At 38.3% G+C, this 15019-nt stretch overlaps 1 protein-coding gene across 2 annotated transcripts in view; it reads right to left on the bottom strand.

Annotated features, from left to right (window-relative positions):
* Positions 1-9285: 9285 nt before the first annotated feature.
* Positions 9286-15019, bottom strand: part of si:dkey-71h2.2 (low density lipoprotein receptor adapter protein 1) — a 29495-nt gene continuing 23761 nt past the window's right edge. For both annotated transcript variants that reach the window (XM_036147480.1, XM_036147479.1), the window contains one exon: positions 9286-12418. In XM_036147480.1, the coding sequence (XP_036003373.1) occupies positions 12372-12418 (47 nt within the window). In that variant the 3' untranslated portion in view covers positions 9286-12371. The remainder of the gene's footprint in view (positions 12419-15019) is intronic.

Below are 15019 nucleotides of genomic sequence, written 5' to 3'. Positions count from 1 at the left end.
TAACATGCATAAAAGCACTTCATACATTTGTTTTTTGAGTTGAAACTTTTTGACTTTGTCAGGGACTTCCATTTAAACAAAGTAAAATCTTTTTTTTTTTTTTTTTACTAAATTATAAAGTGCTCTGGTGAAAAAAATGACTTTTGTGGTGTTCGGGTCATTTGTGACCCGGTTAAAATGTTCTATTATAAAACAATAAAAAATGCCCAAAATTAAATCATGAACACACAGTCAACCAACAGCCTCTTCCTCCAACCACTTGAGCTTCATTTAGGGGCTTTTCTCTTTGCCTTTTTGCAAGAACAAACAAAGGGAGACATGTCCAGGCTTGTCAAGCCATTTGAGTGTAGAGGTGGTGACTTGCAGAGTACACATCTCCAATTCACAGGATGCAACAATGAGGAGAAGATATGCTGTTAAAACAAAGGCCCAGGGGGCCACAAAAAAATATTAATACCAATCTTTTCATGGATAAGGGAGCCCAACCAGCTAAACAAGAGTTAAGAAAACATTGGATGATAAAAGATTGTTTTTAGGGTATTTTATGGCTGATTTAATACACGGGTCCAAAATGACCCGCTAACACTACAGATGGCAGCAGAAAGCTAACACCAGAGGAAGGTTAAATATACAACACAAGTTTCATCTTATTTCTTTTAACCCACATTTATTATATTAACTTCTACTTTTGGGACAAAAGGAGTTTGGAGTGTGTTACAACTAAAACAATAAATACACAGTTGCACAGTATTTGTTTTGTTGCTGTAATCAGAAAGGAAACAGATACTACACCATGGGCAGCCCAACATATATTCTACTTTGAGTAAATCACACCCCAGCATCACCTTTTTAGCTTATCTGATACTTTTGCAGTTCTGCAGAGTTTAGGGTGTATTTATTATTTATTTATTTACACCATTGTTCAGGTGCGAAAATAATGAATTGCCAAATCGAAGTGTGTTATTAGGTAACAGTTTCCAATTCTGCTCATGATACAATGGAACTTGACTTTGCAATATCTCTGAAGTGATAAAAGAATGAATGAACTAAAGATTGAACACAGACATCTAGTGCAAAACCTTAGTCAAAGTTTACATACATATATATATATATATATATATATATATATATATATATATATATATATATATATATATATATATATATATATATATATATATATAGCATGTGCCTCAAAAAGAACAAGGACCCCAGCAGGACTGTGAGGTACATCACAAAGGGGCAGATTTGTTGAAGATAATTTGAAATGTCTACAGAAAATGATCAGACTCATGTGAAATAAACCATAAAGCAAGAGTCTAGTATTCTCACCCAATATATCAGTCTATAATGATCAAAGTCAAACTCAAGATAAGCAGGAGAGTAAATTTACTTGCATCATTTACCAAAAGGAATGCATGTAATTTTGTAAGGGCACAGATGATTCAATCAGTGCTTATTTGCCGTTCTAGATCATAAATCCTTCAAGTCAAAGGCAGCTAGCGTGAGTTAATTAACTCACCAACAGGTGCTGCATTTATCCATCGCAAGCCAGAAGTTGTGAGCCTGGAACAGGACAAATTCGCTGAAGCGTTTTATCCGGCCTTTAAACTAGAATGCTCTTAATCCGAAATGTAATTACAGTGACGTAGCTTAAAAATAGAAACAGATTACATTGCATTATAAATTACTAGCAATTCTTGTCAACTCTGTCGCAGTGCAGCGCAAGCAGCCAACTTCCATTTGTTCAGATGATTTATAGGTAAGATGAGTCTTGGTTACATTACAGTCATGATTCAGAGATTAAAGTATGAAGTGTTTCTATAAATAAATGCACTTAACGTTCCTTTTATTGGATATGGACCAGAGCGTACCTTCTCTGTTGCAGAATTCGCTCCTTCTCTCTGAAACTTGCTGAGTTATTTATGAAAACATGGGAACAAATGAAGTATCAGTTTTTCTGCTTTTAATAATGTTCTTTAAAAGTGAAAAAACCCCAATAAAATCCAAAGTCAGAAAGACTGAGACCAGCAGTAATATGCTGTAAATCTTCTTGCATGTTATTGGCAAACCCGACACGTGGAGAGCAATTATTTAGTACTTATCGTTTGACATGTTGCTCTCAGTAGTTCGTACTTCAGCACATCTGACCTCTAAAAGTCAGTCACAATAGGTTGTCAGAGTCAAATAGTACAACCATTATCATCAGCACAATATTAATTCATTAGGGCAGTTGGAACACCTTATCAGTCTTTAATTAACCGTTTCAAAATGTGTTGGATAGCCCATTAGCAACGAATTACACGCTCATGAATAATAAATGAGCGGTTCATCTGGTGACTGTGATACGGAGGAGACATCAGACCGTGGTTAAGTCTAAAACACCCTGAAATTTCAAAGGTTGCCTGCAATAACTTTGGATTGTTGAAGAAGAAACGCCGTCTTTTTCAGGCTTTGTGTTCTTTTCTTCGCCTGTGCTAAAATAGCTGCAGTGTTGGTTGGGATCATTGCTCAAGGAAAAGATTTAAGAGGAAATGGTCTGCTGTCACGTGTCGTTCAAGATTGCTGATTCAACTCGTTACAAAGTATAAGTAATAAGCTTCCTTAATGCATATCATGCAGCTGCAGACTTTGGGCAGCTGGTGTGCTGCACCATCTGTCAGTTGTAAAGTCAGAGCAGTGCAAAGTGGGTTGAGGGCATTTAGGATCAAGGTGAGGCATGCACATTCGTGTAATTGATCCACCTTTTATCATTAAAAGAAATAAAACATAAACTTAAGGCAAACTGTTGATTGCTTCCAACTATAAAACTATATGGGAGTCACGCTGCAGTCATTTGTGTAGAACAGAATATAATTAAAGGGCTGCTGCACATCTCAAGAGGGGATCTCTGAAAATGTGCAAGTGCTTTAAACGTATAGCTGGATAGTCTTCCTTTTGAAGATAAGCCAAGTTTTCCACAGAGGTTTCCTTTTTTCAACTCTTTGTGGTTTTGGATGAAGCTGTCATATTTCATTTCTATAGTACCTAAAGGTTATACTTTTAACTCCCCATCATCCTGCACCCTGGAAGATCAAAGTAGATGACATGTCATATTTATATCATAAATTACATGATTGTTCTGCATTTACTTCCACCTGTTATAAGCATGTACAGGGACTTTCCTCCTTCATTGAAATCACTGCTGTAGCCTTGCAACAGTAAAACCTCGATGATCGTACCATAGCTCATGGCAATTGCTGAAGTAACATTTGGATTCAGTAAATAGGCAGAGAAACAAACATTTTAAAACTACAATAGGTGCGGTATAGAAAGAGACAAAGACAGGAAATAGTTTCAGATTTTTTTTTCTTCTAAACTGTAGCTATTTGAGCTGCACAGAACAAATCAGCAAAACACAACACTGATCATGTTCTGGGCGCTCCTCGCACCCCAATTTAATTATCCTCAAAGAAAACATACATATCTACGGCACCCAGTTGCACATTCCCTGCATTTCTCCGTCTATACGGCGGATTGCATTCTCCAGCTGTTATGCAGTTCATGCTACCTCAGTGTCCCCTATCTGTTGAGGACAAACTTCACAGTCAACCAGGCCTTTAAAGATTAGGATATTCCAGTGGCTATGAGTTTATTTGTTTTTCTGATCTCAGGTGTTTACATCCCTGTTGTCTGAGCCCTAATTTTACCATTGCTACTCAGGATGCACCAGCTTTCCCCGTCATTAGGTCTTCTGTTTGCACTCTGACAGGTTTTCTTTGTTTACTGTCAGATCACCGTGTTTGCATCCTCACCGGTTTTCTTACCTCGCTGCCGTTATCTGCACAGCAGAAAGGTTTGCCTGCTCCCTACACTGATCATGACAGCCAGTGCTGCTCGAATATAGTCACAATGAAACCACCGTGTAACGAAAGATTAGTCCCCAGTGGAACAAAACCCTGCATGCTTGGTTCTGATGGGATGGAACAACCCAGTTAAGTCTCGTTTATTTTGATTTGAGAATCATGATGTAGTTAAGGCGATTTATTGTGTCTGATTTTACAGAGCTGTTCTTGTTATGTTGATTGGTCATCTGACAGGCTTGTACTCTGTGACATAGCTACGTGTTTATTTGCATATTATGCCAGGTGTGAATTGTCGTCGTTAGCATGCCTCCTCCTGACTGATTAGCCTCTTAGCAAATAGGCCAGAATGCATGCTAACATTACATCTGATCCACAGTAAAAAGTGTTGTCAAGTCTTCCTAACAGGGCTGCACTATATCAGGAAGATATATTTCATATATTAAACATAGTATATAATGTTTACCATAAATATAATAATACTGATTAATGACTATCTGTGACCCTGTGTGCCAACCGCACTTTTAAAGGCCCAAGGAATGTCGCTTCCTGAACGCTTCAGAATATCAGGAGATTTTAGATAAACATCTGATGGAATCTACCGGTGAACTAACAATACAGTAGGTTGTTGTTGGATTTTTCAACAGAATAAGGGCTGATTAAAATCAGCCTTTTCTAATGGCTCCTCTGTGTCCCTATAGTCCTAAATCCTGAAAACCCGAGGAGGATAGAGTACAAGAGACTCTAAATAGACAGTCAAGGTCGCTCCTCTGTGTTTGCTTTTTATTTGCAGAATGTAATATGTGAAGTGCTGTCCTATTATCAAAAGCGGATTCTACAAAATATTAACCACATTGGTATAATTGTGCTTCCATTGATTTTGTTGAAAACAACTACTTCTTAATGTGCTTTATGTTAAATTTTCCTTTCAAAATACAGTAGATAGACTGAAATAAAAATGGATTCGGAGATTAAATGTCTATTTAAGGCTTATCATAATACCAGAGGGTACAACTAATGTTGCTGTCAATGTAAATAGTCCTCAATGGACGCATGCTATAAAGTCATCAGCAAAGATAAAGTAGTAACATCCCTGTTATATGAAAGTGTAGAAATAAGATAATATGCCCTATGACTCACCAGTGGCCACTATGTTATGGCTATACAATAATCAGGGTTGGGGGTATATATGCATGCTGACGCATGCACTTGCTCTGTGCTATCTATTCTTTGATTCAGCAGTGAGCTTAATGAAAAGTCTTATTGATTTGACTTTCAGTCACAAAGCCAAACAGCAACATGCCCTTGCTTTTGATTGCCCACACAGAGCTGGAGAAATATTTGAGAGCACAACAGCGTGGGTTGAATTGAATGTCTGAATAGACTTTTCTCTTTTTTTTTTGAGCAGGTTAGTGGGAAGAAAAGTAAACAGTCATAGTTAAATATTTGATATTGGCTTGTTTGTCTATACATTAAGTTACAGAGGTCGAAACGTGATTTTTTTTTTTTTTTTTTTTTTTTTTAAGACTACCAGACACTTATAGCAGTCTTTTGTAACGTTTAGCCACTAGGGGCGCTAGACCTGTAATTTCCAGGTTTAGCACCCCTGAAGGCCAATGAAAATACTGTGCTGTCGCGAAGTTAAACAGTCTCCAGCAGATTGAGAAGTCATGAAGTTACTTGCAAAGACAAGGCCACATTCACTCTGCTCTGGGTCACACGACCCATTCAGCAACAGTTCCAACCCTCTCGAGTTACATAGGGAAGTTTCTGAGAAGGGCAGCCCTCACGGAGCATTGATACACGCCAAGTGTTGTATATTGACCTCAAACACCATTCAATACATCTCAAATTAAGCTAACGCTTGGGTCAAAACTTACACAGTGCTGCAAAGCATAACAATGTCACTGACCTTTTCCATAGAATTAAAATGTTTCTAGTTTAAAAAAAGTATGACACATCATATTTGTAAAAAGTTCTTTATTATTGTGCATAAATATGTAGCAAAGCATACGTTTCCAAATTCTGTACATGTTTTACACAAATTAGGATGTATTATTGCAGTTTATAGGTCAACTGCATTTATTGTAACATCGCAACATTGTTTGAAAACCACTCTAGTTGCATAGATTGAACATGGAAAAGCACCTTTTTAAAAGTAAAACCACCTGGTAAACTTCTTCGGGGAAATAAAAGCTTAGCTTAAACTGTGGAAAATGGGTTTGATTGCAACCTTCAAATGTCTCCTGGACTCAAATCCTCACAGGCTGATTTGTATTCAGGGCACTCTCGACTCAGTTTGGAGTATTATATACCTCAAAGTCCCCCGGACTCCCCTCCTCCCCTCCCAACACCTCCTCCTACACATAAAACAGAGCTGTGCCAAAGAACTGGTTCCATTCAAGGTTTGCTGCAAGTCTGCATATTGATGTGCTGTACAAACTAGACTGGCAACGTGAAATTCACTTTATTCGATTATTACAGATCCACAGTCCATTCTATAGCTTCTATAGCTTTTATCCAATATGGATTGTATTACAAAATCCATTTATGTCTCAATGTTAAAAGGGGGCCCTAGTGACTGAAAATGGCTCCATTATGAACTAATGCTTAATAAAAACGCAGCAGACATGGTATTACTTTGCGGGATCGTAGTTCAAGATCCCTGACAATTTTATTTATTTTTTTCTTACTTTTTCCACCTTAAATATGACTTATATCCTGGACAATTTAACTGTGAACAAACAGATTTATAGGGGGAAATTTAGACAAAAATAATTTAAAATTGGTGCATAACTGTGCATCCCATCAGCATTTTTCATTTTGACTTAGTAATATTATAGTAATGTCCCATAATATTTGACATTTGTTTTGACCCATTATTGGATGTCTTCTTTGGAAAAAAAAAAAAAACGAAAAAAAAAAAAAAAAACATAGTAATATTACAGTGGACCGTTGTCACAAATAAAACCTAACCTAACAGGAAAGTATTTCAGGTCCCTCAGTGTTGCTGTTGTCTTCTTTTATGTCTTTTCTTTTCATTAAGTTTCAGTCTATGTAATATATTTATAATTCATCTAATTATTAATGACGACCTTTACCATGTTGTGGTATTACAGAAATTTCTGAAATTTCTGTATAGACCTCTCCTGACTGATCCCTTTGTTCAAACTATGATTTTAGCTGAAGGATGCAAACAAGCAACTGTGAGGAAAATCTGACTGGGACTAATCAACTTTAGTTGAAGTCAATCAGATCCCATATAATCAATGTTAGATGTGTTTCCAAGAAGACTAAACGTTGAAATTGATATAAAAGCTATTAGATTAGGAGAGAGCACTTGTGCATTAAAGTTGTTGAATGTTTGTTTATATTTTTCCATCAAATCTATTTGTTTTCAATGGAGTATTACATCACATTAAAGGTGGAAAAGGTTTTAAATTATATTAATTTCATGTTTTACATTGCAAAAATCTAAATATTGAACAGGGGTGTGTCATGATTGATAAATCCATCACTCACACGCAGGAAGCCATCTTTGATTTCCAAAATGCACAGCTTTGTTTTTAAGGAGGCAGTCAAGCTGGTATTTTTCAGTCAGGAATATAACAATGCAATTAGGCTTCATGGTGTAACCTGGTAAGCCATTCAATTATTCTGCAGCGGGTGTCATGACAACAACACCAGAACCCCCCACCCTCCGTTACCTCCATCCGTGACAATCATTGTCAGCCAGTGTGCCATGAATACAAAAAGAAGAGACCTCTTCAGTCAGACCCGTACACCAAACAGTGCCCCTTTTTTTACAATGAGTGTCATCTAAGAAATTGATAAAAACATAAATAAATAATGTGCTCAGTCTAAGTCTATAATGAGATATGGGGCAAATAATTTCCACTCAAAAGGACAGACACTTTTTCTGGCGTTACAAAAAGAGGATTGAAATGTGTACATCTGTGTCACCTGTGACTACTGACATATATGAGGACTCTACTACCAGTACTGTTGTAAAAGAAGAAATGGGTTCCTGCAGCAGTAAAAGTAGCTCATGTTTCAATCTGTACAAATCACACATTTACATCTGAGGAATGATAAATAGCTCAAAACAGACTTGTGAAAAGCCCTGACTCTACTGCTTTTACAATATTACAAGATGCTCACAACAACAGCAAAAAAAAATAAAAAATACATTTGGAAATAGGTATCTTTACTCAAAGAGACTAGAGCTGGAAGTACAACATCATTTACAGGGATACCATCTTTATGTACAGTTACGGCTGGATAAATGAGGCGATTACAACACATCAGTGAAACATCTGAATGAGATTGTAGCTGTGAGGTCGGCCTGTTTCTGCCAGAAAAGCGGCTGCTGCTGGAACTAACAATGAAAACTCTCATCATATAAAAAGAAACTGGGTGAAAATGGACATCAAGCATTATAGATACTTGTAAGTAGATATGTAATTGTAAATAAACATCCCTTTGTTTAGATTTTTTAAACCAGATTAATTGGTTTTAAAAGTCAGTTTCACATCTTAATTGTCATTACCCTGGAAGTAATCTTTGGGGGAATTTTTTTCTGCAATGGAACACGATGCGGCACATAAAAATAAACAGTAGATTGTTTGTTTTTTTATTAGATGCTTTTGTGTCTTTGCTCAAATGGCAACACCACAAACAGTTGTACAATACGGTACTTTAGTTTCTGATCAGAGAACGCCAAGCGTGAAATATATTATAACACTACTGGAAACCGTATTTCTTCTGCCAAACCAGTCTGAGTGCTAAACCAAAGCAAGTTCTTGTTTGGCACTAGTTCTTTCTGTTCCTCCTGCCAAAGCGCTCTTCTATTAACAATAAGGTGCTTAGGAAAAACAAACAAGGAGAAGCTTGGAGTTGAAAATCTGGACGAGAACTGGAGCAACACAAGTTCATTTGGCCTAATCAGGATAAATATGGTTATTTGTGTAATTAATTTATTGACACTGCCTTGTTAAAGTACCCCCTGCCATTTTTTCAGCTTTTATTGCCTCACAAACGAAAATTTTAATGGATTGTGTGAGTTTGCACCATTTCATTTATAGAACATGACATGCCTACAATTTTGAATATATTTTTATTTTGAATCACACAAGAAATAGGACAAAATAGCAACATACTTCTGCATGTATAACTGTTCACCCCCCTGAAGTCAGTATTTTTTGTAGAGCCACCTTTCGCATCAATTACACCTGCAAGTGGCTTTGGATCAGTCTCTACAAGCTCGCCACATCTCACCACTGGGATTTTCTCAGAATCCCCAAGGCAACGCTGTTCCTGCTCTGTCCTGTTGGATGGTTGTCACTTGTGAACAGTGATCTTTAAGTCAACCACAGATTCTCGATTGGATTGACCTCTGGACTTTGACTAGGCCATTCCAACACATTTAACACCATCCACTCAAACAAGTTTCCCAGTCCCTGCTGCTGGAAAACATCCCCATAGCATGATGCTGCCACCACCATGTTTCACTGTGGGATAATGTTCTTGGGGTGACCGAATGTGTTGGCTTTGAGCCAGCCATGGCGTTTTCCTTGGTAGAAAAGTTCAATTTTAGTCTCATCTGACCAGAGCACCTTCCTCCATACATTTTGGGAGTTGCCCACAGGCCTTTTGGCTAAACCAGGACATGCCTTCTCATTGTTAACAGTAAGCAATGGCTTTTTTTTGCCACTTGTCCACAAAGCCGAACTCTATGGAGTGTACGGTATATTGTGGTCCTATGGACAAATCCTCTAGTCTCTGCTGTAGAGCTCTGCAGCTTCTTCAGGCTTACCTTTGGTCTCTGTACTGTCTCTCTTGCTTAGTGGTGCTGCTGCCCCTGGGGCCGTTCAGAAAAGGTGAGTTTATACCAACAGATCATTGGACACTTAGATTGTACACAGGTGGACATTATTTCACAAATCATGTGACTTTTGAAGGTAATTGGTTGTGCTGCAACTATGTGGGGGCTTTATAGCAAACAGGTGGATACATAAGCACATTTCACTCCACCACCCTAGTCTATTTTGTGAAGATCCATCACCGGAAATAAGATTTTAAACTAAACATTTAAATTACAGTTTGGAATATAACAAAATAAGTAAAAAGCAAAGGGGAGTGAATACTTTTACAAGGCACTGTATTCATATCCTTTTTTTTATACAGCTGAGCTCCAATGAGACTTTATGTCTCATTGTTAAGATAGAGCTATTTAAACTATTACAGAATATAAAATACAATTTATTACAAACAAGACTCATCCAATCAACAAAAACCTGGCAGTGTTAAGCAAGATAAGATTGTATAAGAGGCCCCAATTATAGAAAATCACAACAATATTCCTAACAGAATATTTTATAATGCTAAAAGCTGGTAGGTTGCTTTTTTTTAAAGATTTGCCAAACCCCAATGAACAATGTTTGTTCAAAGGGGATTCAAGGTCAAACTTTACAACTTTAGGTTCTGCTGTGAAATGTTCCAGGTAGATGGAGCCACGCATTAGTGCTTTTTGGCCAAGTTTTTTATGTGCTGAAGAAAAATTGTTGAAGATAAAAACCTTGGACCATAGGGCGTCACTAATCAGTCTGTGTGACATATCAAAGTTAAGACATGAGGGCACCAGTGCAGTAACAGTATAGTTAAGCTCTTTACCTACACTGCGATGTTCTACGGAAATAATGCAAGAATTGCATAACATTTAAATAATGTGATGGTATAACTCTGAGGTGGCTCTCTGACTGTGGAAAAACTAACTTGCTTCTCACCATCTTCATTCAAACCAGTCATAGAACAAATCTTGTATCAGGTCTGGTTTAGCACTGCGACTGTTTTGGAGGAAACAACTTTCAGGCAGTTTGGTTCCCAGTTCGCACGTTTGTAGCAGTTCTCTGCAGAAACACTTCAATTTCATTAGAAAAATTAACAATCTCATCTATTTTCAAAGATCTTAAACATTAATGACACAGATTCCCCTGTTGTTTTGTTAATAGATTAAACAAAACGAAAGATCACAGTTCCGTGATCACAGAGAATGAGCAAAGCCACAACATCTACCTCAAGTATGGGACCAAGCAAATAAAAATCCGGGGCCAAAACGCTGAAGGTCTACACTCACCAGCCACCTTATTAGGTACATCTTTATAATGCTGGGTCAGACCCAAATCTAAAATTATTAGCAGAGCTTCAACAATGTTTCTGAAATTTCCATCATAGATTTTGATCCATAGAGACATAATCGCTTCACAGTTATAGCAGCTTTGTCAGCTGACCATCCATGACGTCTATCTCCAGTTCTCCTACTTCCCAACGCTGCCCTTTTGGATTGAGCTCTAGTGACCATGGAGGCAGTTAGAGTTCGCTAATGACATGGTCATTTTTGAGTTTTGTTCCATGGTGCATTATCCCTCCGGTAGCACAAGCATCATACAAGGTATGAAGGACCCATGCTTCATGTAATTCACCTCAATTTCTGACCCTATCATTTGAACTTTGCAGCTGAAATAGAGACTCGCCAGGCTAGGCGACAGTCTCTCAATGTGTTGTGATCACATTTCAGGGAGCCTGTACCGTAGCAACAGCTGACTGTTTTCCCATCTGGTTTTCCGTCTACATCCCACTTGTGCCAAAGGGTTGACGTGTTGTGGACTCGGAGATTGTATTCCACACACTTTGGTTATAACAAGATGTTATTTGAGCTCTTATTCTGAGACATGGGCCTGCAAGAAAATCCCAAGTCATCTTCACACCACCTGGTTGCTCCCATGTTTCTGGCTTGTTTGTGTTAACAAGCTGTTGAAAAGGTGTACCTAATAATGTAGCCGCGGAGCGTAAACCTTTGCCCTTTCTTAATATTGTCAATAAAATAACCACATAGGATTGCATGATGAGTCTGGCACTGCAAGAACCACACATGATCCAGATGGCACTTGTACTGTGTAATTTATTCTGTCTCAGGCCAGGATCTAATGTTTCAAACATTGGACTCTTTGCAGAGAAGTTGGCAGCCAAAAGAAGAAGATTAAATAGCTTTCCAATTTTCAGAAACAAGTCTGTTAAACACATTTATGGGCTGTGATTATTAGACGTTTTTACGCAACTTTCACTGAAATCACAATCTGATCCTCTGTGGGAATTTCACACAGCAGATATTTAGGTCTTGCTTGCCTTGTACTGCTCACTGAGTGACCCATATTTCCCTACCTAGTTTGTAAGAATCTCATTGTGACCAGTGATAGCTGCTTACTCTTTACTCTAAGCAGAGTGCAAGTTGGAGAGCCTTTACAGTATTAGCTTATGTATTGTTGGCTTCGCTGCAGAAGAAACAACAACACAGCCTCCCTGACTCGGTTTATGCAGACTCTGTTTGTTTTCCGTCTTTCTTGGGCAGCAGTGTGTGCTTTCTGTTCAATTTCTTTGATGCTGTGTGACGGGCATCTATTGCCAGCTGGTGTTATTGAAAATAATTGTTGCCAATAGGCAACAGATTCTCTCCGGAGACCTCCCAGGGACTCAGAGCTGCATTGTCAGAGACGGGTTTGGAGTGGGGCTCGGCCAGTCTGACAGAGAGAGAGGACGAAAAAAAAAAAAAAAGAAGACAGAACATTGCTATAGAGGTCAGAGACATAAAACATTTTATTCAGAGAAGATCACAGGATTCTCAAAGGATGACAATTCTAGATAAAAAATAGGATATAATGCAGTAATGGCACACAGAAGATGCCCATTTGAAAGATTGAAATGACAAATGGGCAAAGTTCAATGTGAGAGGCTTTCATGACAGACAATAAATTATTTATTTCACTTCCTTGGCTGTATTAAGGGAAAGCTTTTACTTTCAAAGCATAGGTTAACTCTTATAGTATTTATTTTGTGCAATTCAACAAATAAAGTTGATCTTACGTAATAAAACAAACTCCTTATTTTCTTAAATCCATTATTCATTATCTCATTATTATTCATTATTAGCCTCTTTTCCATTACAAGCCCCTGATTTAAAGCCCCAGGCTTTGGTTTACCTGAATAAACCAAGGTCTGGGGCTTTTGAGCTTTCGTGTTTCCATTAGCTAGGGGCCATTTATGTAAAACAACCCTATGACGGATGGGACTTTGTGAGGAATTACTGCAGTACAACTCCAGTCCAGCGGGTGGAGGCAAGAAGACAGCGGTCAACCAGACAAATGCAGAGAAGATGTATCCATATCCCTCCACCCATGCTGCCACTCATCCGGACTCCGAAGGAACAGGATGGGCAACTCTCTTTATTGCCCCTTTTGCACCACCCCAACCCTATTTCTCACTCCTGGGCTCCATTCTATTCTACTCCCATTGATATAAATAAATAAATAACAATAAAGCACAGCTTCTTTCGGCCTGGGGCTGCAGTTGTGTGGGTGGTGGCAAAAGGGGAGGGGAGACGAGACTGATCTTTAGAGCTTTATGAGTATAATTCTTCCTCAGCCATGGCTGGAATGATGAGGACGATTTGTATGTACAATACCACAGACTTTTGATAGCTAAATTATTTTTATATAGGATAAAGGCTATATGCATTGAGCAGGTCTCCTCCTCGTTCTCTGCCATGGAAAACGAGCCTGCTCTGAGTGTAGGCGTGCACACACACAAACAAACACAAACACAGTTGCAAAACAGTTTATAATTAACTCAAAACACCAAGTAAATCCAGCCAAGGTTTTCACATTTGATATCTGTGATGCGCAGATATTTCCCACTAATTTAGTAAACGCTTTATAGTGACTTTTCAGTCGCAGCAAACAGTTCCAGTCTGCGGGAAATCACAGACGGTCTGGCCAAGTAATAACGCCGCAGCAGCAAGGCTGGTCTCCCTGGCGAGGCCAGCCTGTCAGCGGGTCTCTGCCACTCCTGCCAAGTCTGAGCAGAATTAGAATTGGCTCATAATCCTGATGAATGACTGCACAGAATAAGTTTGGAGGTATACTTTCTCACCTAAAAACATCTTTAAACAACTTTTTTGTGATAAATTATTAAGGGTATAAAATCGATAGGTTTGTAAAGTCATCTTCTTACTGCTCCTTAGTCCACCCTTGTGGTGGACAGTTTTTCTTGCTGCATGCAGCCCCACCACCCCCCTGACAAGCCCTGGGAAAGCAGAGCAAAGTACTGGGCTGGTTGAGGGACCAAAGCCCCAGGAAGGTAAAGCCTTAGGAAAGTGAAATTAGTCGGGTAAATGTGTATGTAAATGCTACCCGTGATTTGAGAAGGCCCAAGCTTCTCGAAAGCCCCAGGGTTTTGAGTGTCAATGGAAAAGAGGCTATTAATGAGCTATCAATAAACCAAAATAGTTTGCTATAATGGTCGATATTTCGTCTCTTCAAAATGTCAAACATCCATGATTCCCAAACATGATTATTAATTGCGTTTTCAGAATTTGTGATATTTACCTACGATGAAATGTCTTCCTACCTAAAAACAATAAAGTTAGACTTTATCTCCACATTTTGAATTCTGCATATAGATGGACAGATGAACATGATGCATTTGACAAATATCCACAAGGTAATTGTTGCCTTTAAAATGTAAATCAGAAGAAGAAATCCTAATCACGTGAGGCATACAAAATATATATACATATATATAATAAGCCAGCGTTATGGGGAGAGGAAATCCCAGTTCCTGAAGTCATTTCTCTATTTATGATTTTTTTTTCTGCCTAATCTCCTTTTAAATTCCAAGATTTTATTTGCTTTATAAAGCTATAATGAAACCCTGCTTTTCCACCAAGTTAACCTTTAATACAGTTTATAACTGGGCTTTAGAGTTTAACAGAGAAAACCACAGACATTCAGAACCAGACACAGGCGAGAATCCACCAGCTAGTCTGAGCCTGACCGCCTGAACAACCGCTGTGTGTCGAAAAGGTTCGTTATCAGAGCTCCTTATACTTTTCCAGACTACATTTTCACAGTTTTCAGTATTTTTAACCTATATAAATAAGTTATAAGGTTATGCCAGGTTACGTCAGATGGAGATAGGAACCAGCGCTGCAGGACACTGCAAGGAAAAGCCGGTATATATGAACGGTGGGTGGAAGGTTGGACTGATGGAGAGAGCTTATAGATGAATTGATAGGGAGAGAGAGTCTTCAAATATACACAATTTTCATATTTTGTTTTCTTTTT

The sequence above is a fragment of the Fundulus heteroclitus genome, chromosome 15 (assembly GCF_011125445.2).
Source record: "Fundulus heteroclitus isolate FHET01 chromosome 15, MU-UCD_Fhet_4.1, whole genome shotgun sequence".
In the NCBI taxonomy this organism is placed as follows: Eukaryota; Metazoa; Chordata; class Actinopteri; order Cyprinodontiformes; family Fundulidae; genus Fundulus; species Fundulus heteroclitus.
This window is presented reverse-complemented; position numbering and strand designations above follow the sequence as displayed.